At 41.3% G+C, this 27,024-nt stretch overlaps 1 protein-coding gene across 3 annotated transcripts; it reads left to right on the top strand.

The window, feature by feature from the left end:
* Nucleotides 1-665: 665 nt before the first annotated feature.
* On the top strand, nt 666-25,673 carry RIPK1 (receptor interacting serine/threonine kinase 1). Of its 3 annotated transcripts, XM_075493926.1 has the most exons (12): nt 666-790; nt 5,389-5,600; nt 7,308-7,461; nt 7,931-8,068; nt 10,435-10,663; nt 12,260-12,409; nt 13,718-13,794; nt 16,123-16,216; nt 18,487-19,050; nt 20,742-20,813; nt 22,983-23,135; nt 24,050-25,663. In XM_075493926.1, exons 2-12 carry the CDS (start codon nt 5,449-5,451, stop codon nt 24,334-24,336), a joined length of 2,070 nt encoding a protein of 689 aa, XP_075350041.1. In that variant the 5' UTR covers nt 666-790; nt 5,389-5,448; the 3' UTR covers nt 24,337-25,663. The 3 variants fall into 3 exon arrangements, with proteins under 3 accessions (XP_075350041.1, XP_075350044.1, XP_075350042.1); XM_075493929.1 differs by lacking the exon at nt 18,487-19,050 and having other exon boundaries at nt 24,050-25,673; XM_075493927.1 differs by lacking the exon at nt 666-790 and having other exon boundaries at nt 5,568-5,600; nt 7,308-7,381; nt 24,050-25,665.
* The last annotated feature ends 1,351 nt before the right edge of the window (nt 25,674-27,024 follow it).

Genomic DNA, 27,024 nt, shown 5'->3' with positions numbered 1-27,024 from the left:
GCAAAGGGATCAGTCTTATGTAAAGAAGCTGTATTAGACATTATTTCTATATCACAACAGTTTTCCTAATAAAAATAATAGAGTATGTTAGTTATGGAATCTTCTTTGCTGTTAAGACAATGACAAACTACATAAAATCTGTCAGAGATGCCCTAGACACACAAAAGGATGGACTAGATGGTTTACGGCGGTCCTTTTAGGTACCATATTTCTGCAGCTGTCCCCAGGACTGTTGTCTGTTACAGTTACTCTGTAGACAGACAGAAACCCCTGCCTCCACCCTTCCTGAACGAAAAGCTGCCTCTTCGGCACCAAAACCACAAGAAAGAAACGCATTTCCACCACGCACCAAACTCCCCACTGCTGTCAGTCTCGGTAACGCGGCCAGGTTTGCACCATTCGTAGTCTGCACCACGCTCACACAGGCGGGTGGGCACCGGGAGCTCCGCAGCTGGCAGAGGGAGGCAGCGGTGCCGGACGGCGCTGGGTACGGCCGCCCGGCCGGCTCGGGCAGGCTCGGCTCACAGCCGGCTTTCCGGTGGAGGGCGTGCGCTATGCCGCGCACCCCGAGTCCCTCTGCAGCCCCGGGAGCAGCAGCAGCTCCGCGGCGCTCTTGGGCGAGCCCGAGCCGCCTCCTCCGCTTCCGAGCAGGCGGGGCGGGCCGGGCCGGGCCCTCCTCCCGCCGCCGCGGGGCCGGAGCGCTCCGCAGGGGCCGGTGGAGGCGCAGCCGCAGGCTGCCGGGCCCTCCCGAGGGAGGCGGCAGGACGGAGGAGAGCGGCCCGCAGCCACGGTAAAGCGCCGCGGACCGGGAGTGGGGAGGGCGGGAGGGGGACCCAGGCTCCCCCGCCGAAACCGAAAGCCCCGCGCCGCCCCCGTGTTGCGAAGACGCCGCCGCCGCCGCTGCGGGGTCCCGGTCCCGGGGAGCTGCCGGGGCCGGGCCGGCGGGATGACGGGCCCCGGGACGAGGTGGCCCGGCGGGGTTGCGGCGCATCCCGCCCCCCTCGCCGCGCTGGGGGGGTCGGCCGGCCACTGGGGAACCCCCGGGGCGCCGCGACGGGAAGCGGCACGGCGGGGGAGCGGGGCGTGCGAGGAGAGGCGGCCGCGGCGGCAGGAAGCCGCCGGGGGGAGGAGGAGAAGGACGAGTCGGCCGACGAGGAACTAGGCCGGAGAACGCCGCCTCGGGCTGCCCGGCCCCGCGCCGCCTGCCGAGGCCGCCGGGCGCGGATGCACGGGGCGCTCCCCGCCCAGGGCGCCGGAGCCGCCGGCTGGGTTGCAGGGGCCGAGCCAGCCTGAGCGGGAGGGCCCGGCGCCGGCTTGCGCCTTCCTCCGACAGCCGCGGCGGAACGAGGTGCCTCTGCCGAGACAGCCCGTTCCAGCTGCCGTACAAGAACACACGTTTTCGCGACCGCTTCTGCGCTGAAACAGAACTGGCGGCGACACGGTTGGGCGGGTGCGAGCCACTACACAGACCCCTCCTTTGGCCTTTCCCCCCTCCCGCTGCTCGGGTCCTGAGGAAACCGGCAGTGTGTTTCACCCTGCCCCTGCTCTGCTCCTATGAAAACTCGTGTTTCATGGACTCATTTGCTTCCCTTGCCTTGGTTCCTCCTCGCGTTCCCGCGGGATGCCCTCTGCAGCCTGCTGCTGCTCTGATGCAGGTATTTTCTTTGCTATTTCCAAAAGGAATAAAAAAAAAATCATCCCTCAGTGAAAAGATGCAGCAGCTGGAAAACCTTGGGAGAAGGGAAAGCTTTAGACGGAGTGGGCTATAGAGTTACAGGAACAGAGTTGCGATGCACTGGCAGCTTTGGAAACATCTTCCACACATGCAGTATTTTTGTCTTCAGCTGCAGGGTCCCTTCCGTTTATCTCCTGTTACCTGTATCGGTGATACCAGCTTTGTTCCCCGTTTGTTATTCTCTTCTGCTCCTGACTGTTAACTAAGTGGCCACGAGTTTTGGTGCTTGCAAACTTGTTCACTTTCTCCGATTATACCTTGTAACACTTCTCAAGAACTTGTGCGCTGTCTCATTAGACCAAAAGGGCTGCAATCACTGCGTGACCTTTTTTTGTATTACCATACCAATGCACTCAGCAATCCTCCTCAACTGTGCAGGCTACATAAGATCTAAATCAGATCAGCAACAAGTCATTAGAATGGAGCAAACTGCTTTTGAATGGTGATCAGGTCATGATTCTTGGGAGTTTATGTGCCCTTTGGGGGTTAGAAGGGAGAACGTAACCATGGTGTTAAAAAGAAAAATGCCACAAACCCACTTATTACACTTTTATCCCTCTCTAAAGAAAACCCAAACATATTACTGGGCAAAAATCCCTCTCTTCTAGCAGCCAGTGTTCAAAATTTTCATAATACATGTTAGCACTTGTTGAAAATGAACACACCCTAATACAGATGTTCAGAATAGTATATTAAAAAAATTGCTTTATAATCATCAATTATACAAATGAGGGCTACCTCATAGAACACAAATTAACCCCTAGAAGTAGGCATAGCTTCTGTAAGGTTAGGCTAAACCAGGCTACAAAATTTCTGTTCTCTTAACCACAGATATGTAATGTATGCACTGGTATATCAGAAGTACTGATACATTTGAATTACCATGTATCTCAGTAAAAAGCAGTAAGCTTGGAATGAACTTGAGCCTTTGAGCTTCCCTCCTTGATTTCTTCATCATCTGACATTTCCAGGTAACATCAGCCATCAGCCTCATGTTAAATAGTATACCAAAATAAGTAGTCTTTGCTTGAAAACCTGGCTAGAGATTGCTTTCCTGTGATATCCATCCTACGAAAAACTTTGGGTTTGAAATAAGTCTTAAGGTCAAAGAGCTTTTACTTAGAGTACCTCACTACTTAATAACAGCAACAATGTGGTAGCATCCTAATAGTAGAGCACGCCCAAGGAGGAGAGTTCCCTCCTGTCTTACAAGAAAATTCCCTCTGTTGGATGTTATCCAGCTCATTTCAGCAGATATCTTATGATTTTACAAGTTATTACTTCTTCTGAATTTCCAGGCCTTCTGGTTACAGTGATTACATGCTGCTTGGTAGGAACAGGTTTAGCAATGTAAATAGGAACAAGGTCCTATATTGTTGCAGTTTGAGGCAGGGCTGTTTTTCATCAAGTTATATGGTATTGAATGGCAGCCCCAAGCTATCAGTGGTGTTAATACAACTTTAGAGATTCAGCATTCAAGAATACACATCTAATTTGCATTCACAAGAAGAGCACATGCAATTCTTACAAGAATAACTACTACCTAGATGTTTAATTACTGTTAGCATGGAAAAATTACCATAGATACATGACTTTGAACCAATTCTTGAAAGGGAGACCTGAGATAAAGCAGCAAGATGTTAGTTCATGGCACGTTAAAGTCTCATGACTGAATTCAGGCCTTTGTACCTGTGACACCCAGCCCGTCTGCACAACAGTCAGTAGCACCACCCCAAGAAAGCCAGAGAACCATCACCAGAAGTTTCCAGGGAGACGAAAGCTCACCTATGAGCACAGCAGTGAGTATTCTTGGCACTGCTATAAGTCATTTGTTATTCAGCTATTTGATTAACTGAAAGGAATTTATAAAAATCAACAAACAAAACACAACAACAATCTCCTCTCCCCTAACAATTATTAGGCATAGCAGAGCTTACCTTCTTACTAAACAAATGCAGCCATATCCTCAGTCCTGTGCTCATAATGCAGGCTAGCACTCCAGCAAAACAAAATCTGCATCCTTTCAAAGTCAGGAAAACCAAAGAAGAAAACTCTGAAGAGAGCACACTGCTCCAGATGTAGAGGGGACGTTCCCTGTCTATACAACAACAGCCCATAGAGTGTATATATACTTGGAAGAGGAAGCTCTTGCTTTCTCTCTTCTACAGGCACAAGCTTTTTTTTTTTTTTTTTTTTTTAAGTTTACTCTTCCCTATTTTGGCTTGTCAGCATTGAACTGACTGGGCAATTTCCAAATCTGCACAGAAACACCTCTCTTCCCTCAGACACCTACTTTCTACAGACACTTTCACTACCTCCTTAGTTCCCAGGCTCCAGAAAGAGGCTGTTGTAATTAGGCTGCAGCTGATGTTCATAACAACATTAAGCAATCTTTTCAATTAGAGATTTGATGATACAGGTGCACAGTAGTTTACAGGAGTTAGCAGTCACTTGCTGGCCTGAAAAATTTGGAAATCCCTTTGCTACGCTATTTAGAGCTCTTAATTACCTGAATGAGCCCATCTACTGTTGCTGATAGTGGCACTTTGAAATGGCGCCTTTCTCCCAGCTCTGTATATCTCTGTCATAGTCACTCAAGAGGAATGGAAACTGAACAGCCCTGCTGGTCTCTTGTGCTTTGTCTTTTTGGCAAACTCTTTCCTTACCTGATGTAAGATACTTAAGGTAAAAGTTCAGTGAGGAAAAAAACAGAGCTTGTGGCTTGCACCTGTGCTAGCAACGCAGCTTGCTGGCATGTGCCAAAGGTACCGCCTGCCTGGCCTTCTTTTAAGGTTTTACCTCCCGAGAAACATGTTAGGCAAGAGAGCACCACAGCTTTATCAACGGCTTAAAATTATTCTGGCATCCACTGGGGTTTACTTAGCTACCTATTTCATAGGGTCCCCCAAGCTCTCTTTTTCTCTTGGTGTACTTAGGAGTTACTACAAGCCTTCACAATTTCTTTGTTCCTCTTCTTTTTGAAGGGCAGGAGAGAAGTCGCCTCATATACCCACCACACTCCTTCCTAGCACTTGTCTCCTTAAGTTCATACAGCTGTGAAAATAAGCTTCCCACAAAAGCTGGGTTCTTTGATTCACCCTCCAGAGAAACCTTTTTTTTGTTTGTTTATTTTAAGTGTCAAGCAAACCCTTTAGAGCTAGATTTGCAAAGATGTCTAAAAGGTAGCTTAGAGTTCTGTAAGCATCTGGGCACCTGACAGGCCTATCTAGGGCCAGATACAGGCAATTTAGAAAACGACATATCTGTCAGAATCATTAGGCACTACCTGCCTTTGGGACCGTGGCCCTTGATTTTTCTGGGTTTCAGGTTTTGCACATGTGAAGCATAGGGACAGTACCAATCTACTGCATATTATATGGATAAAAACTATTTATTAACAGCACTTTAAGATACTCAGGTGAAGAAATGGTTACACATCGACTTAGCATAACTATCGTGGGTTGGCAGGATAAATCATTGTGATCTTTAGGTCTGATCCTGTGAGAACCACAGCATCTCTGGTTTCAAACTGAAGCCCTTTGTTCATAAGGGTCACGAGAGTGTACGCTTGTGTCCCACTCCTTACATAGACACTTTAGTGGAACAGCTAAATGCTTGATAATGACACTTCTTTTTCCTCCTTTATACTACAGGTCCAGAAGCACTAGGGTACTTGATTTTGTTTTAATTGCTGAGCCACAAAGACTGCAAACATGTCTCTGGAAGACATCCACATGAACACCCAGGATTTGCTTGAAAAAAAACAATTAGACGCTGGAGGATTTGGAACAATTTCTTTATGCTTTCACAAGAAACATGGATATGTAGTATTAAAGAAAGTGTATACAGGACCCCAACGCACTGAGTAAGTTACAGATCTTAGTTCTGGTTTTTATCTTCCAGTTAGTCTAAGGAATTCTCTAAACTCAATGGAGATAAATCTAAATAAAGTGTAATAATTTCAGATCTTTGGATTCTGGAGATACTGTATGTGGGGAAGATACTCTAAGACAATACTAGCAGCTGTCCTGCAAATTCTCCTTTTTTCCCTCATGAGCCAACTTTTTTAGTTTTAACTCATTGTTCCAGTGAAGTTCCTATTTTCTCTTGCAAGGTGAGCACTCCTGTGAATTGTTAAGAATCAAGGGGACTCTTGCACACTTAAGGAAATGCAGGAACTCAGTGGGCACATGGTATTTTCAAGCTTGCAGATCAATTTTCAGGACAGTTGTCCACTAGGAACTAAACACACATGAGCTATCAGCAGGACTCCAACCCCACATGTGTAATACCACGAATGTAACCCTCTCTCCCTTGAGAAAAAGCAGAGTGAGCCAAGCCCACTGATTTAATTCAAGGATTGAATTAGCTGTTGATTTCAGTGGATTCAGGTCACATTGCAACTCCACTACCTTAGAGCCATAACAATCCTAAAACTCTCCTGTGAGTCATCCGCTAGAGAAATGACTCACGGGAGAGTTTTAGGATTAGAGAGACAAAGTTAGAGAGAGACAAAACCCCATGTTCTTCTAGTTTGGGTTATAATAAATAAATTAACTGAGTTTTTATTTTGCCAGTGGAAAGCGAATTAAGAGATTCTAGTCGTTTGCAAACCACACAAACAGTTTGGGATGAACACAGTTAAAATGGACAAGCCTGCATGGTTTATTTTTGAGTTTGTGTTTTTACTTTCTCACTACACGGGCTCATAAGTTTGTTATTCCTTAAAGTCTTGAACTAAAAATCTTAAGCAAATTTACAACTGAGCCTAATGCAAACAAAATGGCCACTTTCTTCTCTAGTACTACAGGAACACAGAGAAAGCAATTTCCTTTTAAGTCACAGGGTAGGAAAGCATTAGGAAGCAACATAGTCTCAAGATTTTCTTACATCTTTTTGCCCGATGACTAGAACAGGAGCAATAGTAAAAAGAAGACTATTTAATATAATGGGTACCGTCTTTCTTTAACACCTTTAGTGAGCTCCCAGCTGTGTACCGGTGACTATTGATGGATTGTACTGAGACCCAGGTAAAGAGTTAGGCTTTGAATTCATCCTAAACCAGTAATCGTTAGTAAATGTTATCACCATCCAGTATGTGGGTGGATCCCCTGTAATAAATCCATTTTGAACGTGAACATGAATACCAGCCCTTTGGGAAAGAGACCCGTATAGTTTCCTGTACAAGGGGTAGTGGAGTGTGTCTTGATCCTCCTTGTCCAAAGGCTCTTTCAGCCCTGCTCTGTCCTGATCCCACACCCGTTCGGGGATCTGGACATACACAACCAGCAGTGCACCTACAAAAAGAATGCTTATGCACTTTCTGAAAAGCAGACCTTAAAATCAGGCTGAACAAACAGTCTCTGTGCAAGGCATTTGAGACTTAGAGAATATAACCTGGCATGAACAAAGCTGTATCAATTCAAAACCAGCTGAAGGTATGGTTCATCTTACAGTGGCTCTAGCGATATTGACATTTTTGGCCATCGTTTTCATTATGACTCAACAAATTTTTCATCCCTGTGTTCTTTCTAGCCTGGCACCTAAGTTCAGTGTAATTTCTGTTTTACAGATATAATGCTTCCCTCCTTGAAGAAGGCAGGATTATGCGCAGACTGCAGCATGACCGTGTGGTAAAACTACTAGGTATAATTTTGGAAGACGGAAACTACTCACTTGTGATGGAGTATGTGGACCGGGGGAACATGATGAAAGTGCTACAGAAAGTGAGCAGTTAATTGCTTCATCCCTTGCCGCTCCTTAGGGTTAATAAGATGCTTGAAAGGGACAGAATGCTACTGCTGTCTCCAAAGAATGGAGTCTTTAGTTTCTCATTTCCTTTCTGTATTAAAGAGCCAGTGGCAGCCCCGCCTTCTCGAGAGACAGCAGAGGACAGCTATGGCTTTCCTGCGCATCACAGAGGAGCAGACCACAGTTATAGGTTCAGAGTTATAGGCGTGTTTGTAGAGATATGTGGAGAATTTGCTAAAGAAGAATGTTTTTGTAAATATGGAGTAACTCTAGAATTACTTTAATATGAAAATTTAGATCCAAGAAGGACCTTGATTCTTTTTCATCCTGGCTTGAGCAGAGGTACACTTGGGGCTGAGAAAGAAACTTTTTTAAAGACTGTTTTTTAATTTGATGGTTGTAGTAGCATTTTTTAATGGATGGTACTTCTGTTCTTTATTTTAGCTCTCACTGCCTTTGTCAGTGAAAGGGCGTTTTGTGCTGGAGATCACAGAAGGAATGCTTTATCTGCATGAGCAAGGCTTTGTACACAAAGACCTAAAACCAGAAAACATCCTTGTGGACACAGACTTCCACATTAAGGTATGTGTTAGAATGTAAATGGAGAAAGCTGATGGTTTGGGTTGAAGAACCCAGTTCAGCTGCATTGGTTACTATTCCTGATTGGTAGATGAACTCTTTTCTAGTCTGGTGAGCTATCACTAAGAGAGTGTTAGCAGTGGATCACTGAAGTGTAGTGGCCTATAAAACCTCTGAGCCTGAAATTTGTATAATCTTCCCCCCATCTGTGAAAAAAAAACCCCAAACCACTAAAGGTATTAAAAAAATGAATAATATTGTTGAGAATTAATGAACTACAAATAACAAAACAACTAGACAGAAAAAACACACCTTAACACGCAGAGATTGAAACAAAATGTCTTATGGATCATGTCTTTTGTCCTTTATTGCTGTAATTTCTCCTCCTGCCTTTACCTCCTCCTTTTTATTCCTTTCCTTCTTTTGCCTATTATCTTTTCCTCTTTTGTCTCCTTCTTTTTTCCCTTAGTCATAATTTTCAAATGACAGCCAGCAACTACAAAAAAAGCAGCAGGAAACTACTTCAAAGAATGGTTTATAAGCTTGTTCCAAAGCCCTTCTATTAACTTTAGCGGGCTTTTGGATCAAGACGCATAGATACAGAGCCGGCTGCTGCTGAATAAACCTGAGCAGAATTTGCAGCAGTCCTCATCAAATGTCCTGTCTCTGGTCAAGGTGAGTTGCTGAAATAATCACCCCATTACAGTATGAAACTACAGAATAAATTCCCGTGAAGAGAGCTCTGTCGTTTGGTATTTCTCACACATATATTAGTGAGAAGTGGTTTGACAAGGTTAATATAGTAGCGAGTTCTAGTGCAGTATGAGCAGCTTGCAGATAAAAGTTATAAACTATTTTTTTTTTCCAAAAATAAAAAAAAAATTATGATCTGCTTTAAATGTAAATTGGATGGGGGACTTTTGGGTTTCAACTTGCTTATATGGACAGGACCAAACTAGGCTATCATCACACTGCATGACAAACTGAACTGGAACCCAGGATCAAATTCAGAATCAGATCAGACTTCCTTAAGCAGCTTGATCAAAAGTATCATTTAAGGCAGCAGTATGATTTATCTGCTTGAATGTGTCTAACATTGCCAATATTTATAAAAGGAAATAGTTGTTCTAGGAAACTGCAAATGTAGGAAGATTTATATCGTATCTTCCTCTATCACATTAGACCTCCTCTCACTTGTAGACATGAACTTGGACTCCTACTTCCTCAGCAGGATGTCACTTACATTTTCCTCTTCCTCTGAATACATCACCTCAAAATTTAGCCAAAACCTTCAGAAACTCAAGAGGAACAATAAGCTAGTTAGAGGCAACAAGAGAGACAAGAAAAGCAAGTTAGAAGTGAGGGAAGGTGTCACCTCAGTTTTATCTGAAGTGATTTACACAACTCAGTTTGACAGCTGCTTGTGGCCAAGAGAGGCAGTCCCATTTTCTTCCGTTGTCCTCTCCTGTTGACTTCGTGTTCCCATGTGTTAGCACTGATACTAATCTGACCACCCTGCCCTGATTTAGGAAGCCAAACCAGCAGATTACAATTTGCCTTACTGGCAGTGCTTCCCTTCTGTTGGGGAGCACTTGATTCAGCAAGCCATTTGAGTGCCTTGCACTAGGTCTTCCCAGTGTCAGATAAGTGTCCATGCTGGAACAGGAGGAGCAGAGGGTGCACATAACAGGAGTCTGTGGGAAAAGGAGGAAAGGATTCTTTTCTTCACCATCAGCCCTTAGTCTAGTTGTAAAACTGCACTTAAGTTTTCAGTAATGTCACCTTGTCAAGCGCACAGTACCCAGGTATCCCTGCTTTAACTTATTCCATGCTATCCTTTTCCATGTCTCTTTGCCATACACATCACATCATTTTAGATCCTCTTCCTCCCCCTTTCTGTAGGAAGATCTAAGGAAGTTGAGTTAAATGGAATCTAAATGGAAAGGGCAGTGAGGGGGGAGGGATATCTGCCCATCTCATAGATTACTTCTGGATTTGAATCTTAGCTTCTTCTCATATGGATCTTCTGTTCTGCCACGAGCACTGCAAGCAGATCTTGAACATATTTGTCAATGTGAGCAAAAACAAAAGTCTTTTTTCCTTACATTGTGGAATTGTTGCAAGTGGGGTTAAGTTAATAATGAAGGTTTAGCCTAATGGTTCCTAGTTGGCAGTGATACTTTATTTAGGCAAAAATCCCCATAAAATGGCAAATAGTTTGTTTTCCTTTCTTGTAGTTGCATTTTTTAAAGTGTTTCATTTTTAGATAAGTTATTACCAACTATTCATTATAAGATTGAGCACTGCATGAAATACTTGTTTGTCTCCTCTTCATCACAACGCTAGCTCTGATGTGTCTCATTTTTCAGATTGCAGATCTTGGTGTTGCCTCCTTTAAGAACTGGAGTCGGCTGACCCAAGAAGAGACTGTCCGACAGAAGCAAACCAAGAGCACTTGCCAGAACAATGCTGGGACTCTTTACTATATGGCCCCAGAGCATTTACGCTGTCTTAATGTAAAACCTGTGGAGAAATCAGATGTTTACAGCTTTGGCATAGTGATCTGGGCAATTTTTGCTAACAAAGAACCATATGAACGTAAGTTACTTCCAGAAGGATTCTATCACAAAATTAAGTTACAAATGTTAAGCATTTAAAGTTATAAAATTAAGATTAGTAGATTAAATCACCTATGCCCAAGAATAGCGCCTGTTAGGCACCTCATGGCCAGTAAGAGGCATTACTTGCATCATTCCTGACTTCTAAGCATGCACAAGAACATCTGAATTGAAATGCAGGCACGAGCCCAGTCTATTCACATCCACAGGGTGTGGGCATAAACCTGCACTCAGTGGCAGAAGTTAGACAAACTTGGGCAGGCCAGGATGGAAACTTTGATGTACGCTATTTCCTACTGTGGGCTAGTTACGTGTGGTTTTTCTTTTAACAGGAATGGTCACACAGCCAGTTACTGCTTCTCAGCTGTGTGGTGCTAATTTCTCACTGTGCAGTAATGTGCTCATGTAGAGCAATAGGAGCAGACTGTGGAATTCCAGAGTAACATCTTTATCATTTCGAATGGACTTTTTTTGTGAACTAAATGGCTAAACATTGCCTGTGTGGCCATCTTTATGTTTGTACCCAGTGCAGAGCATAACTGAGATTCAGGTTCTAGAGAGCTAGATCTGTCACCCTTACTCACACTGGGCATGTCTTACACTTAAAAGTAAATCCATTAATCTTAAAATAAATCTCTAATCTATGGAAGTTAGGGCAGTGGATTCAAATTCACTAATGTGAGAGATCTGTAGCTGTTAATCATAGAATGGTTTGAGTTGCAAGGGACTTAAAGATCCTCTAGTTCCAACCCCCGTGCCATGGGCAGGGACACCTTCCACTAGACCAGGTTGTTCAAAGCCCCATCCAGCCTGGCCTTGAACACTTCCGGGGCATCCACAGCTTCTCTGGGCAACCTGTTCCAGTGCCTCACCACCCTCATCGTGAGGAATTTCTTCCTTACATCTAATCTAAATCAACCCTCTTTCAGTTTAAAGCCATTACCCCTTGTCCTATCACTACATGCCCTTGTAAGAAGTCCCTCTCCAGCTTTCTTGTAGGCCCCCTTCAGGTACTGGAAGGCTGCTATAAGGTCTCCCCGGAGCCTTCTCTTCTGCAGGCTGAACAACCCCAGCTCTCTCAGCCTGTCTTCACAGGAGAGGTGCTCCAGCCCTCTGATTATCTTCGTGGCTCTCCTCTGGACTCTCTCCAACAGGTCCATGTCCTTCTTATGTTAGGGGCCCCACAGCTGAACACAGTACTCCAGGTGGGGTCTCACCAGAGCGGAGCAGAGGGGGAGAATCGCTTCCCTCAACCTGCTGGTCATGCTTCTTTTGATGCAGCCCAGGATACGGTTGGCTTTCTGGTGTGCAAGTGCATATTGCCAGGTCATGTTGAGCTTCTCATCAACCAACATCCCCAAGTCCTTGTCATCAGGGCTACTCTCAATCCATTCGCCGCCCAGCCTGTATTTGTGGTTGGGATTGCCCCAACCTACGTGCAGGACACCAGAATCTTTCTTTGAAATCTTCTTTTACACATCCACTAACACACAGGGAGCTGCTTCGCTATTTCTTTTACCTACAGAAAGGTAGCAAAACCCGTGATCAGGATCTGATAGGAAATTTTATTTTTCAGATGGTATAAATGAAGCCCAGATTTGCTTTGGCATCATGAATGGAAACAGACCAGACATAGAGGAGATGACTGATAAATGTCCAGTGGAAATTATTGACTTAATGAAACAATGCTGGGAGCAAGAGCCAGAGAAACGGCCAACCTTTGCAGGTAAGGCATTGCTTTGGGATTCTTTTTGTTACATGTCTGTCAATAGTTTGTAACGCACTAAAACAAACTTGAGTGTTTTCCTCTTAAAATATAAATTTTTCTTTGAAAACAGAAATATCAATTCACATGCCCAGTAAAGCATGCTCCCTGTACCCTGACTAAAAACGGGATCTGGTCCAACATTTACAGATTTGAGAAATACTAGTGAGTGGATGGAGCTAATACACTTTATACTTGCTGATAATTTGTCTTCAGCATAGTATAATCTTCCTGCTGTAATTTACAGAAAAGCTAACATCAAGGGACATAGTATAACTTTGGTATGACTGAGAAAATACCCTGTCAAAACTAGATTCAAAAGCTGTCCCAGTTTAGCCTTCCATGAGCAATGCAGCAGCCTTTGACTAGCTAATCATCCTTTCATATGGTCAGATCTCCACTTGCAGTCAGTAAAAGTCTTGACTGAATAGTCTGGGAATTCGACTAAGAGCATTCAGCAAATAAGTCAAAATTCCTTATCTCCTCCTGTCTCTTCCTTCTGCCTCAATGTGTAGTGCCAAAAAAAACCCCCAAACCTAAAAAAAACCACCACCCAAAACAACAACAAGCAAAAAAAGCCCCAAAAAACCCCCACCACCCCCACCCCCAAAAAAAAGAACCACACCACACCAAACCACATAAAAACCCATACACATAACAGGAAATGGAGGTTTGGATTTACACAGGGGCACCAAGAGCTTCATATACAACAGGCATGTACTTAAATACTCAGAGGAAATTTCTATACTCAGAGGAACCCATCTATTATTTCCACATTTAACCTGCATAATCTGCTGCTAGTGGATTGAGTTTATGCTTGCACTGGGTCTTAGCTTCTAATTTTCCCATATGCAAAATACTGATATTTATGATGTTAGTAGATTATTTCAGTAATTCCATCTTTAGCAGAGACAGGCTAGTTGTTTATCAAATAGCTGAATGCAATTTAATGTATCTTATTTCTTAAAATGTGGCAACCAATCTTTTGGCTAGTCAAGTTGAGGTGCTGTCAGCCACAGATCATAGACAGCTTTCACCCTAAAACGCAATACAATGACAACCAAAAAAATCCCTAGAAATCATCCTGTTCTTGTTACTATATTAAGGCTAAATGAGCCACGTGAACAGATTCCAAACGTATGTATAATTTTCCTGTTTCTTACTTCATACAAGTCTTTATTCAATCCTTATCCATCAAAATTGTTAACAGTATAAATCACTTATTTTCCACTGAAAACCACTTTCACTTAGTTCTTTTATTTTTTGCAGAAATTAGTCAAAGATACAAGCCATTTTACTATCAAAATCTAGAAAAAAGTATTGAAGATGATCTGAAGAAGTTAAAAGTGAGTAACTTTCTAAGCATTTTAAAGTGTCAGTTCCCCACATCCCCTCTCTCCGACCCCAGTTATGGCCAGATTCTGCCACTTTGAGACTGATCATGCTTGACCAACCTGATTTCCTTCTGTGATACAATGACTGGATTTGAGAATGAGGGGAGAGCAGTGCATGTCATTTACCTCAACTTTAGGAATATTTTCAACACTGTCTCCCAAAATATTCTTGTATCTGAGTTCGGATGTTGCTGTCTGGAGGGGCAGACGAAAACAAGTTGGATGGTGAGTCTCAGAGGGTAGCGGTTAATGGGTCCTACTTCCCAGAGGCCAGTAACAGCTTCAGTAGTGCAGGGGTCTACTATACTGGGACCTTCGCTGGTTTACTCCTTTATCAGTGACCTCAGGGAAGTGATGGAGCATACTTTCATAAGGTGTGCAGATGACACCAAACTAGGAGGACCAGTCAATACCGTCACAAGGGGAAGTCTGCCAGCTGCAGGCTGGAGGAATGGGGCGACAGAAACCTTGTGAAATTCAGAAGGGACAAATGCAATGTGCTGCACCTGGAATAACTCCTGACTTCAGTGCCAACTGGGAGCTGCCTGGCTGGGGAGCAGCACTGCTGAGATGATCTGCTCAGCACCCCAACAATTGGGGTGATTATGGAACCTTTTTATCACAGATTTTATCAGTTTACTCACTTCACTGACAGCTATTGATGAGAACTCCTGGCATTAGGGGTTTAATCTTTGCAGTGAAGTGAGGCTCAGAAGAGTATGTACCCAGTTATTTTAACTAACAAAAGAAAAACAACTTCCTTTGTGAAACCATTCATTTACAGTTTTCTTTAAAGTGCTTCCTTCTGTCACCAAGTCTACAATTGTGGAAATGAAAGTTTCTGGTTTAGAGAACATGTGATGTTTATGAAGCACCAGTGACTGTTCAAAAAAGCAGTAGAGTTTTGCAAAATGAAACTGATGAAACAAGTTTCCTGGACTGTTTTGACCAAACTAACTCACGATCTGAAGTATATACGTCTAATTTATGACAGCGGCCCCAAATCAGGATCACGGCCAATTATACTAGCTGCATTAGCTCTCTGCAAATATACCTGTCAAATCATAGGGACCAAAGGACTATTTAGGAAATGGGCCATGAGTCTACTACTTTCTCAGGAAGGAAAGCATTCATTCTGATCAGGGCACAGAATGCGAATACAGCATCCAAGGCAAGTCAATGTGGTGAACTACAAGTACAGTTTCAACAGCAACATGAGTTGGAGGGTTTGGGCACAGCCTTTGGTTTTTTCTACCACTAGCAATCGTGGAAGCAGAGTCCACAGCCTCCTAACTAAAAGGACCACAGAATCACAGAATGGTTGAGGTTGGAGGGGACCTCTGGAAGTCATCTGGTCCAATGCTCCTGCTCAAGCAGTTCAGTTACTGAAGTAAAATCTAAGGACCTACGGTTGTAATGCACTTTAGAATGTCATCTTTTGCTTTTGGAAGGAAGTAGATTTTTTGGGAAGAGATAGTAGTTGTTGATTTTTAATCTGTGAAAATATTTTTTGGGTTTAATTAAAAAAAAAAACCCCTACTTTTAGAAGTTATTTTACAAGTAAGAAGCACTGGGGGAAATTGAGAAGTAATTTTTCCAAGTAAAAAATGTATTTATTTCCAGTGAAGTCTGAATAATGGGAACATCAAAAGAATAGAACAGGAATGGATTTTGCCTTCAGTCTAGTGAAGTGAAGATGAGGGTTTACAGAAAGGAAGTTGGACTGCATCTTTCTGAAGATTTGCTCTGAACTCCTTGTTCCACATACTCTTCATAAAAGTCAATGCAGCCATACCTGAATGTAAATCTTCTTCCTCACCTCTTCCCTGTTGATGAATGTATTTACTAAACATAGATCCACAACACAGGATGCACGTTTGCTACCTTTACCTCAGCAGCATCATCTCACCGAGATTGCTTGCAGAAAGTCTAGCTATTAAGTACAAGACAGACAATCCAAAACCACTCTGTCTGGATTAAGCTCATACTCATGTAGGCAAGGGTATTGTTTGGCGAACTCAGAGTATTATATACTGCAGTTGCATTGCAGTCCTTCCTCCCTTCATAGAAGAAAAGATTTTGCCCATCTGTAGCAAAGCAATGGGTATTTTCTGTCAGACTGTGCTCTCTGTAAGAGTATGGGATCTCTTCCCACAAATTCACGGAATCCCTTCATCCAGGTCACTTCACTGTGAAGCTGTGCTGTTTCCTATTCTACGGGTACACCCTTTGGTTAAGCTTTTGCCTATAACTTCATCGTTTGTTCTTTCTTACGTGCAGAAAACATGGCCTGAGTCAAATGAACAGCTGCTGAGTAGCATGCAATCCCTTCAAATAGATGCTGTACCAGAAGATACCAGTAACGGTCAAGTAGGTAAGTCTCTTACTAGCACATCATTATTCTGTGTATTCTGCCAAAGATGAAGTTGTGTACATGTACAAAGTAAGTAATCTTACCATTAAGGGGTTATGAAGAGACTCAATTATTCAGCACTTCAGAGAGAATTGGAATCACTGAAAAGATTAAATTTGCTTCCAGGCTCCCAAAAGTCATACTTACTGTTTCGAATTTTCCACAATCTGCAGTCTGAACTCATTTCATTTTACACTCTTCTGCTTTCCTCTCCCATGCCGAAAATTTTGTTTAACATCAGACTTTTCAATGGTCACTTTGATACTTGAATCTTTCTTCCTATCCTTTTAGTCATGCCAACTGCTTGGTCTGTAGGCTTTATTCAATGAAGACTTTCCTTTTTCCCACTCCAGCCTTTCTTATGAATGCTCTGGATATGACCAGGACACATAATTATAATGCATTCCTTTGTTTATGATCTTGCTCTCTATGGAATCTATCTGAGGAGCACTAACAGATTAATTTTCTCTCTCTCATGTTTTCTATCAAATCTTGGGTGAGTTGCATGTTTCATGGTTTTATAGAACTGTCTCACTAATACATAATGATATAGTTACAGTTTTGTAGTAGTGTATCTGGAATTCTTTTACCAAAGTTTCTTAGTGGCAAAGGATATAGGATCATATTTGCAACACTGATTTACAAGCAACAATATCAAATTCAGTAGAAATAGAATCCTGCTAAGTTTGGTCACACCATTTGAAAGACATTATTAAATGAATAATGTTAAACTGTAACATGCAACTAATAAATCTTCCCAAAAGCTAGGTTTGCCATAACTGTTCTTCAGTAGAACTGATGGACTTAGTAGGGCAGCCCCACTGCTATATTTTTAAATGAGTATAATTACATTTCCCTAGCAGAAATAATAATGTATGACTGCAGTGGATTACAGATGCTCTTGTGTTTTAAATATGAAAGGCTTTATTGTGAATCTACACTGCAGAAAGATACTATCTTGACAGCCTGTCGGTCAAAGTCAGGTTTTTTTCTTCAGTCAATGGGCATTACTCAGACAGTGGTAGTGAAACATATCCCACAGGATCTGTTCATACATCTCAAGCTTGCCCTGGAGAATGGATGCCATATAGTTTATGCTAAAACCGAATTGCTAATAGCTGTCACTTTTCATGAAGTTGTTTCTGTATTAGCTTATTCCTCCTACTCCCTCTCCAGCAGCAGTAACAAAAGAAGCAGAGTGAGTCAGGCTGAAGGTGTACTAATATACGGCCATCAAAAGGAACTAGTTTTGGTCCTGCCTAATACGGACTGAATTCATGTAATATGGAAAAAAAAGAAAAAAAAACCCACCGTTCACTGGCATTATCTGAGCTAAATAGAAGCACATACATGCACTTTATTCCAATTTTAGAGTGGTCTGTAAGAGTCCCTTGCTTTATGCAGTGTACAAGGTTTTCTAGACAACTATGAAGCTTTCAGAACTTTTTAAGAAAGCATCTGTAGTCCTACCCTTAAAAACACAAGAACAAGTAGTAACAAGCAGATTTTTACATTCTTGTTTAGCCTTGGAATGCTGCAGCATGATCCAGATCATAACTCAATCTAGTTCAAGACTGAAGTAGAGCTTCCTTTGATAGTGAGAATTAGTTTGAAAGATGTAGATGACACAGACTATTTTATCTGGTAGGCGTTACTTGTAAAAGATATTCTTTGGGTCTACAAAGAATAAACTAGACAAAAAGGATTCATCATGAAATACCCAGACAGGATATTTTACATAATCATTTGCAAACGTGACTTTAATGACAAATTATTTGTGCTGTATGAAGTAACACCTATTACAGTGGTTTTATTTTCCATCCTGTTACACTCCAGTTTTGCACTGATTAAACTCCAGTTAATGCCAGTGGAGACACACTATTAAATCAGACCCTACAAATGCCTCCAGGAACTGTTTGTTTCAGTGGTTGAGAACTTGATGTCAATATAAGCAGAGTATGCAGTGAATTCTGACACCGCTTGACTAAGTGATATTTTGACACTGATAGCTTAAACAAACCTGTACTTCCTCAATAAAAAAAATCTGTTATACTTCTCAGTAAAGGCATTCTATAAAATAAAACACAGCTTATGCTGGAAGTAATGTTATATTTTCACCTTTTATATATTGCCATCATATTAAAGGTAGACTTATAGATTCTAGTGTCATTGCAACAAGTTCTATACTGCATTTGGATGTATTTCAAATATTTAATTTTCCTCCCTTTCAGATCAGCCTAATTCTCTACACAGCTCTCAAGGTCCCATGACCAGTCAGGTTAACGAAGCCCTGTTTGCTGCCTGCCCTGAGAACCAGCCTGTTGAGAGCTGTGAGACCTCATTTACATCTGCTGATAATCTAGAAAGAAAACTTCAGAGCGAATACAACTATCATGTATTCGGGAGCCGGATGGATAAAGCAGTTCCACCTGTAGTATACACGCCTGAAATGAGAGAGGAAGAAAGGAGACGAAGAGTTTCCTACGATCCATTTGCAAAGTCATCTCCTACTCCTCAACAGAGTGAACTGTATCCAAGAGCTGAGAAAACAGGATCAAACACTAATCCGTGTTTTTGGCCACAGCCAGCTGCAACACCAATGAAATGGGGAAACGTAGATATTTTTCATGGGGCAAACCCTAACAGTCCTCTAACAGGAAACACAGAGGATCTCTATAGGTCGTGTTCAGCCAGTACCTTTAGCCTAAGTAAACCTCCTGTGCCTGAATCAGGCCCAAACCTGTGGTCAAAGACCAACGTAAACTGGTATCCAAAGAATGCAGGCACAGATACGGGTGAGATTCGTCCTCCCCCAACACCTATGTTTTCTGAAGACACACTTGTTCTCTAAAAATGAAGTGGCCAAGAGTGTTTTGTAGTTTATGTAACAACAACCTGCTTATTGCTAACAGTTGATCTGTGATATAGCAAAGGTGAATTTATTTCATTAAGTTCTCTTTGTTTACTTGAAGTTAATTCAGGTCGCTAAAACGCTCTAGCTTTGACCTCATTATCCTGCTTTCACTGATTTCAGGCTTTTAACTTCAAGTGAACCATTTCTAAAGCATCAGTGTAATAGGCATTGGGTCTGATGCTCCCCTAACTCATCAGCTACCAGCCAAGTAATAGCAGACAGCCAAGTAATAGCAGACAGTAATAGCTACAGCAGCTACCAAAACCAAGAGCTGCTACCAATCATCCTAGGAAACCAAAGGAAAACTTCTGACTCAAAAATGCAAAATTCATACTATAGGTTCTGCTTGTGCAGAAACAACATTTGTAGCATTTCAGAAAATAGATAGGTATTTTTAGCTTGATTTGCAGCAAGGTAAGAGTCTCCTGAGCTCGGGGAGCCAACAAGGAGCTAAGGCTCCTAACTGGTTTCTCCAGAGAGCTCTGCCTGTTGCTGATGGGGAGCTTCTGTCAGTATTTGCTAATGAGCTGTGGAGTAGAAAGGTATGGAGACAAAGAAGGAAGAGAACACTGAGCATTGGCAAAAAGTATAAATAAATGGTAACTAGAGGCCTATAAGATGTAACTTTTAGGAACTAGAGATAACATGAGATACAATAGCCTGCTCCTGCTAAATACTGGATATTTTTAGTGTGGCATTCTTTTCCAGATTGTCTCACAAGAAAATCAAGGATGCCTAGCTGTTTACAGGCGGAATGCCACAAAGGGGTTATTCTGTTAAATTATTTATGCAGAGGCTGTGATTAGTTGTTTATGTGCGTTTATTTACTGAAATGAATCTGAGAGCTGTCATGTCAGAAGACAGGGATTAGAACTGTCGACATCACTAATAAAGTAAAATCTTCTGTTTGAAAGAAAAAAAAGAAAACAGCTATTATAGGGAGGCTGCGTGCAATAGTGTGGCAGATATCAGACGGAGATGCAGAAGAGCTGCATTGCAGCTCTTCTATTGACTTGTCAGGTGACCAGCATCCAGTCACTCTTACTGCCCCATCATGAGTTGCAGAGCTCATCTCTGGGCAACCAAATTGATTACTGCCCTGCGCAGGAAGTTACATCTCTGCCAGACATTACTGCCACTGGCAGAAGATGCAGTGGTGTCCCATGCCTTTGCTAGAGCCGGTCACAAGCAGCCTGCTAATACAAACCACAGTCAGTCTCTGCAGTAAGCAGTAGGAGCACACTTGGGAGTTTGGAATTTTCCAGTTTGAATACCTGATATCCCATACTGCCACCTACTAGCCAGGTATCCATACACCCACTTGGAAGCCCATTGCCCTCACTGGGATCCAAGGATGGTTAAGGCAATTAGTCACTGAGCAAAACCACGGTAAGGTCATTGCTTTAACTATTCAAGGAAATATGATCCTGTTAGTTAAAAAGCATCTCTGTGTGTTTAAGAGCACAAAATATGTACTCATACTGTTACAAATATGGCAGTCACTTTTAAGTACATTTGCTTTTTTATCTACATAATGCTTTTGGCATTTTTTTGTTTTCCCTCTTTGTTTAGGTAACAAGGATTCCACTTCTTTCACAAGGGGAAATTTTGCATATTGTCCTACTGCATCCAGAGTAAGCACAGGTAAGTGCTGTAGCCTTCATCTGTCCTAGCAGCCAACAGGCTATGCATTGCATCCTGATCAGTAAAGCAAAAAACTTCAGGATCTTGAAATAATTTATGTTATTGCTTAATACTGCTAACCATAGCTGAAATTATCAGTACCAGTATGTAAAACTAATTCCTGTCTCTAGCAGGACCTGTACACACCCTTAAATGTGTATTTAGTGGATCAAGGACAACATCTTCTTTTATGTAAAAGAGCTTTTAAAAACATGAAGGCATTGTAAGATCTCCTGTACACCTAAACCAGACACTTTCTTAGATTAAATGTCAAGTTCCTGTGACTCTACCCAACTCTTGAATGACACATGCATTTGGGACACCTGTCCTTTCATGCTCTGGATTTTTAATACAAATCTCTAGCTGCAGGCTTCATGCTGATCAGCCTTCCCTGAGGCACAGGTCTCTACAGTTTAACTGTCTTAAACCCCTGAAATTGTGTCCTGTCCTTCAGGAGTTGTTAATATATGCTCCTTTCAAGTTGTGTTGCTTGGGGCACCCTGAACTCTTTAATTAACCCTTTCAAGGCTTGTCCAGTTTGTAAGTAAGTGGTTTACACTTACAAAGAAAACTTGAAACAGCAGGTTTCTGTGTTCTTGACTATATGCCCCTTAGAGTCTTTAGATGATGACCCAAATGTGACAAGCAAGAAAATTGTAGAGGCTTGGGAAAGGAGATTTATAAGCACAGTAACTTTTGCTGTTAATATTGACAAAGCATTTGTACATGTTTTCATATCTTGTGCTAGATTCATTTTGTTACCAAATAAGAAAATAGCAAACGTAAGATATTTCTTCATTTTTTAGCTAAAAATATGAACATATTTCCTGGGTCCTTCACCTCAAAAAAAAAAAGGAAAGGATACTGGAATCATAATATTTTGTGACATGATAAAATGCATTCCTTTTGTGCAACTTCTAGAAACTAATCATGCATACATTTAAGTATTTCTGACTAGCAGTTTCGGGTTAAAAGATAGATTTTCATATGTGACCATAGATTTCCACACTTCACATTGCAATTGAGCATGTAACAAGGATGTTTGTGCATCTAACCATCATTTTGGGTGATTAAATACAGAGCTTGGTCTATCATTTTAAGTATCTGTACTTCAATTTTAGACCCAGGTTGTGATATTCACCATTTAAATTAGAGTTAGAACATTTAATGGATGATTATCCAAACAGAGTTCAGAAGACATTGTCAAGAGAATAGAAAACTGATGTCACCTAACATGACTAGAATAGTCACTTAGTTTCATGTTATGTGTGGAAATCAGACAACTGTAAGCAAAAGACACCAAATTAGGTGTTTAACTAATCACATACAGTAAGCCACAGATGCAAGCTCCCAGAGGTGCACACAATTTAGCTGTGCAATCGGTGCATATACATGTTGACTTTTATTGCTGAGCATTCAGGCCTTAAAATAAAGGAGTAGGGTTTTTTGGTAAGCTATCTCAGAGGGAAAAAAAATGTTGTTGAAACAAACACTGAGCAAGTAGTGCACTGTGATTCACTGTGAAAATAGATACAACTGAAGAATATACTCCTAGATAGCAGGGATGAAATACCTTGTGAAACAGAGAGATGCCATCAAGACAGCATAGTATAACATGGAGTATAGAAACCTTATGAGCAACTAGAAATGATTTTCAGTAGTCTCACAGAACTTTGAAGTCATAACTGTGAACCTGAACTTACATCTATGAAAAGTAAAGCTGAGAGGCAGAAGTAAGGCTTTGAGATTTAAACGAAAAGAGCTTTCAAGTAAAGACCTCCTGAAGCTGTTAGCCAACAAAAAGCAAGGCTGCTACTATACATTCCTAAAGCACAGGGGACATTATTTACAGTCTAGTAACTTCCAGCACGTAAGGCTTGGTTGTGGCACTTTGTCATAGAATAGAATAGGATGGGCTTTCACTAAAGTACAGTTATGTCACACTGCATAATGAAAATATGCTCACGGTTGCCAGTAAATGGCCATTTCTACATTAAATGCAATAAAACCACTTAATCACTTCCCTGATTAGCAGACCCTTCTTCCTCCTTACCTCCTCCTTATGTTACTTCTTGACATTTTGAACCATATGCAGTTGTTTATAAAATTGTATTACATTCCCTTATACAGAAGATTCAATCAAGTACAACATAAGTAACAGTTCTGGAATTCAAATTGGATCCTACAATCACATGAAGATTGAAGAGCACAATCAACACATCAGCACTTCTCCTGTTGCTACAGAAGCAACTTACATGCATTATGAAGCAACGGGTATATTTGGTAAGAGAAATATCTCCCTAGTTTTGATGTATTCTCCCCGTATATTTATCTGGTACAGCTTTCTCCCTCTGATACTTGAGAAATAACTGTTTGGGTCCTTTTCTACTACATACTTAAGAGTGTATAAAACAAGTAAGGGTTTGTGCTAATACTGTTCTGTAACACTGTGTGCCTCAATTGTCCTGTAGTTTCATGATCTCTTACGAGACACCAGATGCAAGTATAGATGTATATGCATCAAGAACAAGAGGAACAACAACACTGAAACTGGTAGAAGCAAGGTTAGGATTGGTGGTCCTCACCTGACTTACAGTTTAAATCATAGAATATCCTGAGCTGGAAGGGACCCATGAAGATCATAGAGTCCAGCACCTGACACCACACAGGGAAACCTAAAAGTTAAACCATACATCTAAAAGCATTGTCCAAACACTTCTTGAACATTGAACAGGCTTGGGGCCATGACCGTTTCATTCAGGTAGCAATTGGAAGATTGTGAAATTTAATTTATTTTCGTTGGTCAATACTGAATTAAACTATCCCTGTGTATTCCTAAATAAACAAATTAATAGTGTCCCAGAATATAAAACATATCATACAGACATCAGTCAGCTGTACGAGAACTCTAGGAAGGAGCTTTTCAGTTTTGCAGGTTTAAGTGACAAACTAGGATAGCCTCAGATCAAAAAGCAAGTCCAGCAACTGACCTGTGAATACATGTGTTCTGACTGGGAGTTTCTTTCCTGGCATCATTGGGTAGTACTGCCTCCATGAAACCCACTTCTGATTGTATCACTAAAATTCTGTCTCCAGATATTACCAATAAATAGTTGGGGGAGGACGGGTGAGATAGCAAAAGGAACAGAAGAAATGTTAAACAATGTCATTTGCTTATACTCTTTTTCTTTTTGCAGACAATACTACTGTCCTGACTGAGAAACATCTGAATTTAGTGAGAGAAAAGTTGGCTAAACAGTGGAAGCACTGTGCTCGTAAACTGGGCTTCTGTGATCCCGAGATTGATGAAATTGATCACGACTATGAACGAGATGGACTAAAAGAAAAAGTTTACCAAATGCTGCTTAAGTGGGAAATGAGGGAAGGCTCCAAAGGTGCTACAGTTGGAAAGCTTGCCAAAGCACTCTTCGGCTGTCAAAGACTGGATCTCCTTACTAGTTTGATGCAAATCAGTGAGGAATAAGTTGACTGAGAACTGGAGGGAAACGAGGGTATTTTTTCCTGAAGACCTTCCAATAACAAGTAATAATTCTGAACAGACTTTCTGGAGCTCTCCTTTTTGCACAGACTTTTTGGAACACATTTTTTCTGCCAAGTGGTTTTCAGTGAAAACCTCCAGTAAATCAAAAAGTTTATGTCAAGATAATTGGTATTCCAGAGGATAAAAGAAAATAAGCATCTTCCTTTTGAATAAAATGATTGTCCAAAGATAATAACAACCAAATGCAATAGCAATATTAATTCAAGGAGAATGTGTTATACAAAATTTCTAGATTCTATCTTGAAACATGTTGGTACCCTTGTTCAGTTCTGAACAAAAGTGTGTCATTTCAGCAAAGCTAATATATCGGTAATAATATGTGAAAGACTGACTCACTCCTTGAAAAACTTGGACAGAAAACAAAATCAACTCGTCAATTTTGCCAGAAGTGCCAATACCCACAAGGGTACTATCCCAGGTTGCTCTAAGTCAATATGATATTATTTTTTTAAATCTTTTTATAATGTTTATTAGAGTTGTCTGGAATTATGAGGAAGAGCAGCGTGAATAAAAGCAAAAATTATTTTTGGCTTTAAAAGTATATAATTGCTAAAATGCTCTTCTTTCACACGTTAATATTGCATTTGATTTTTACATTGCTTGGTAGAAAAGATTTTACATGGTAAGTTTCTCATCTGCTTTATGAAATAGTGAAAAAAGAGATTCAATCATTATGCAATTCAAAGTAAAAACTTGGGAATGGGAAAGTACCTTATTACCACATGACAGAAGACCCATTCTCCTACTCACTCTAGGGGCTCAGAGCGTTACTCTTAGGCTGCATTTGTACTAGTAAATTAAACATGCCCAGGAATATTCCTGGGTGCTGAGGTTAACTGGCGTGCCACAGCCTGCTGCCAGGATAGCACATTTTTTAAACCTCCAAAATACTGTGCAAGGGCTATTTCACGGCACTGAAGTTGTGTCAGGGAACGCTGGGACAGCTCTGTAGTATAGGTGATGGTATCCCAGTGCTTGGGAATGTTCATTGCCACTCTAACTTAATAGTATTGACATGATCTCAGTGCACAAGATCTATGAAAGAAGAATTGCTGAGCTGTAAATTTTTATGCCCTAAGAATAATTACGCCAAACACTTCCTATGAAGGACAATACCCTCCTACTTCCATCAAATCTACAAATATTTCCAGCAGATGTTTTGGACCAGGTCATTCTTTATGCTGTAGAAAAAGCAGTACATGTTCATTAGCTTCTGGTTATTGTCAAAAAAGCTAGCAATTTAATAAAAATGTAGTTAGAATGGATTTCTGCTCTTTGATACAGCAGCCACCATTTTAATAGAAGCAAAATGAAACGAATCATAGCAAGCACCAACATATTTGTCATCTTTAAACCTACTTAGCACAAGGTAATAGTGGAAATGGCCCCCAAAATGGAGAGCTTAGCAGAAATCAATATAGAGAGTGTGTCATCCACCCAGACACTGAAGCATTTATATATTTATTGTTAATGTATGCTAATACCCATACTTTCCTTTCCATTGAGGCTAGCTTGGGGTGTATCAGTATATACCACAGTAATATTTCTGTTTTGAATTCCTCAGAATTTATGGCATTGCCTTACTGTTTTGACTTAGCAACATGCTAAATTTTCTATAAACTCTTGAGTATAATAGACAGATAAAAGACATCATTCTCTAGTATAATGAGCATACACCTTCCAGAAATAGTAATTGACTCTTCTTGAAGCAGATAGAGAAACACATGGGGCCCCGGGGGAGTCTTCACCTCTTTGTCAGTCCGCAGAGAGTTACAACCACCAGCTACTATGTTACTGCATGAAACAGATTCCTGAACAGATCTGCAAAGTCCACTTATGTTCCAGTAAGGTTGGGTTTCACTGTATTGCTACATCAATTCCCTACCCCTCATTTGCTTTTAAGTCTCACAGACCTATAGTCTTTACACAACAGGCTATTTTTCCCTCATAAGATCATTGTCTTATTTGGTACACAGAATGAATTGTGATCATTTAGTGGGCATACACTAAATGCTTCATTTTCTCTTTATTAAAGAAAGCAAGCCCAGACCTTACATTCTGAAAAAAACAACAAAGATGTAGAGCATAAACATGAAGCAGCCCAGAACAAGACTTAGGCATAGGGCAGTCCTAGATCTTTAAAGTGGGATGCAGGAGATGAAGGTCATTTTAGCTTTGATGCTGTCAAGTCCAATACTAGACTAGTGCTCATAGTTCAGGTGACATTGTAGATGGTATACAAAACAACCACAAAACTGGAAGCTAGAGACAACCTCTTTCAGAACAATGCTTACAGAACTCAATCACAAAGACGAAGACTCAGCTTCCTGGGCATAAAATATAAAGTACTACAAGCTCTTTAGCATATTGTGGGAAACCACATAATAGGACCCAATGCCTGGAAGCCAGGCATGCCAGAATTAGAATACCTATTTAATAATAAGGATGATTAACTACTGGAATAAACTACCTAGGGAGGCTGTGGATCCTCTTGATATCTTTTAGTTAAGACTGGTCTTGTTTCTCAAGATGGATATAGTCAAAGCTATACATCTCAATACAAGGTTAACTAGGTGAAATGTAAAAGATAATGGTGTACAAGAGGTCCAA

The sequence above is a fragment of the Mycteria americana genome, chromosome 2 (genome assembly GCF_035582795.1).
Source record: "Mycteria americana isolate JAX WOST 10 ecotype Jacksonville Zoo and Gardens chromosome 2, USCA_MyAme_1.0, whole genome shotgun sequence".
NCBI lineage: Eukaryota > Metazoa > Chordata > Aves > Ciconiiformes > Ciconiidae > Mycteria > Mycteria americana.
This window is presented reverse-complemented; position numbering and strand designations above follow the sequence as displayed.

What these genes read in the sequence shown, in the direction of transcription:
- RIPK1 (XM_075493926.1), top strand. Translation starts at nt 5,449, where the DNA reads ATGTCTCTGGAAGACATCCACATGAACACCCAGGATTTGCTTGAAAAA. An exon ending in ACACAGACTTCCACATTAAG is followed by an intron (nt 8,069 to 10,434) that starts GTATGTGTTAGA and finishes CTCATTTTTCAG; the next exon opens with ATTGCAGATCTTGGTGTTGC. An exon ending in TACCAGTAACGGTCAAGTAG is followed by an intron (nt 16,217 to 18,486) that starts GTAAGTCTCTTA and finishes CCTCCCTTTCAG; the next exon opens with ATCAGCCTAATTCTCTACAC.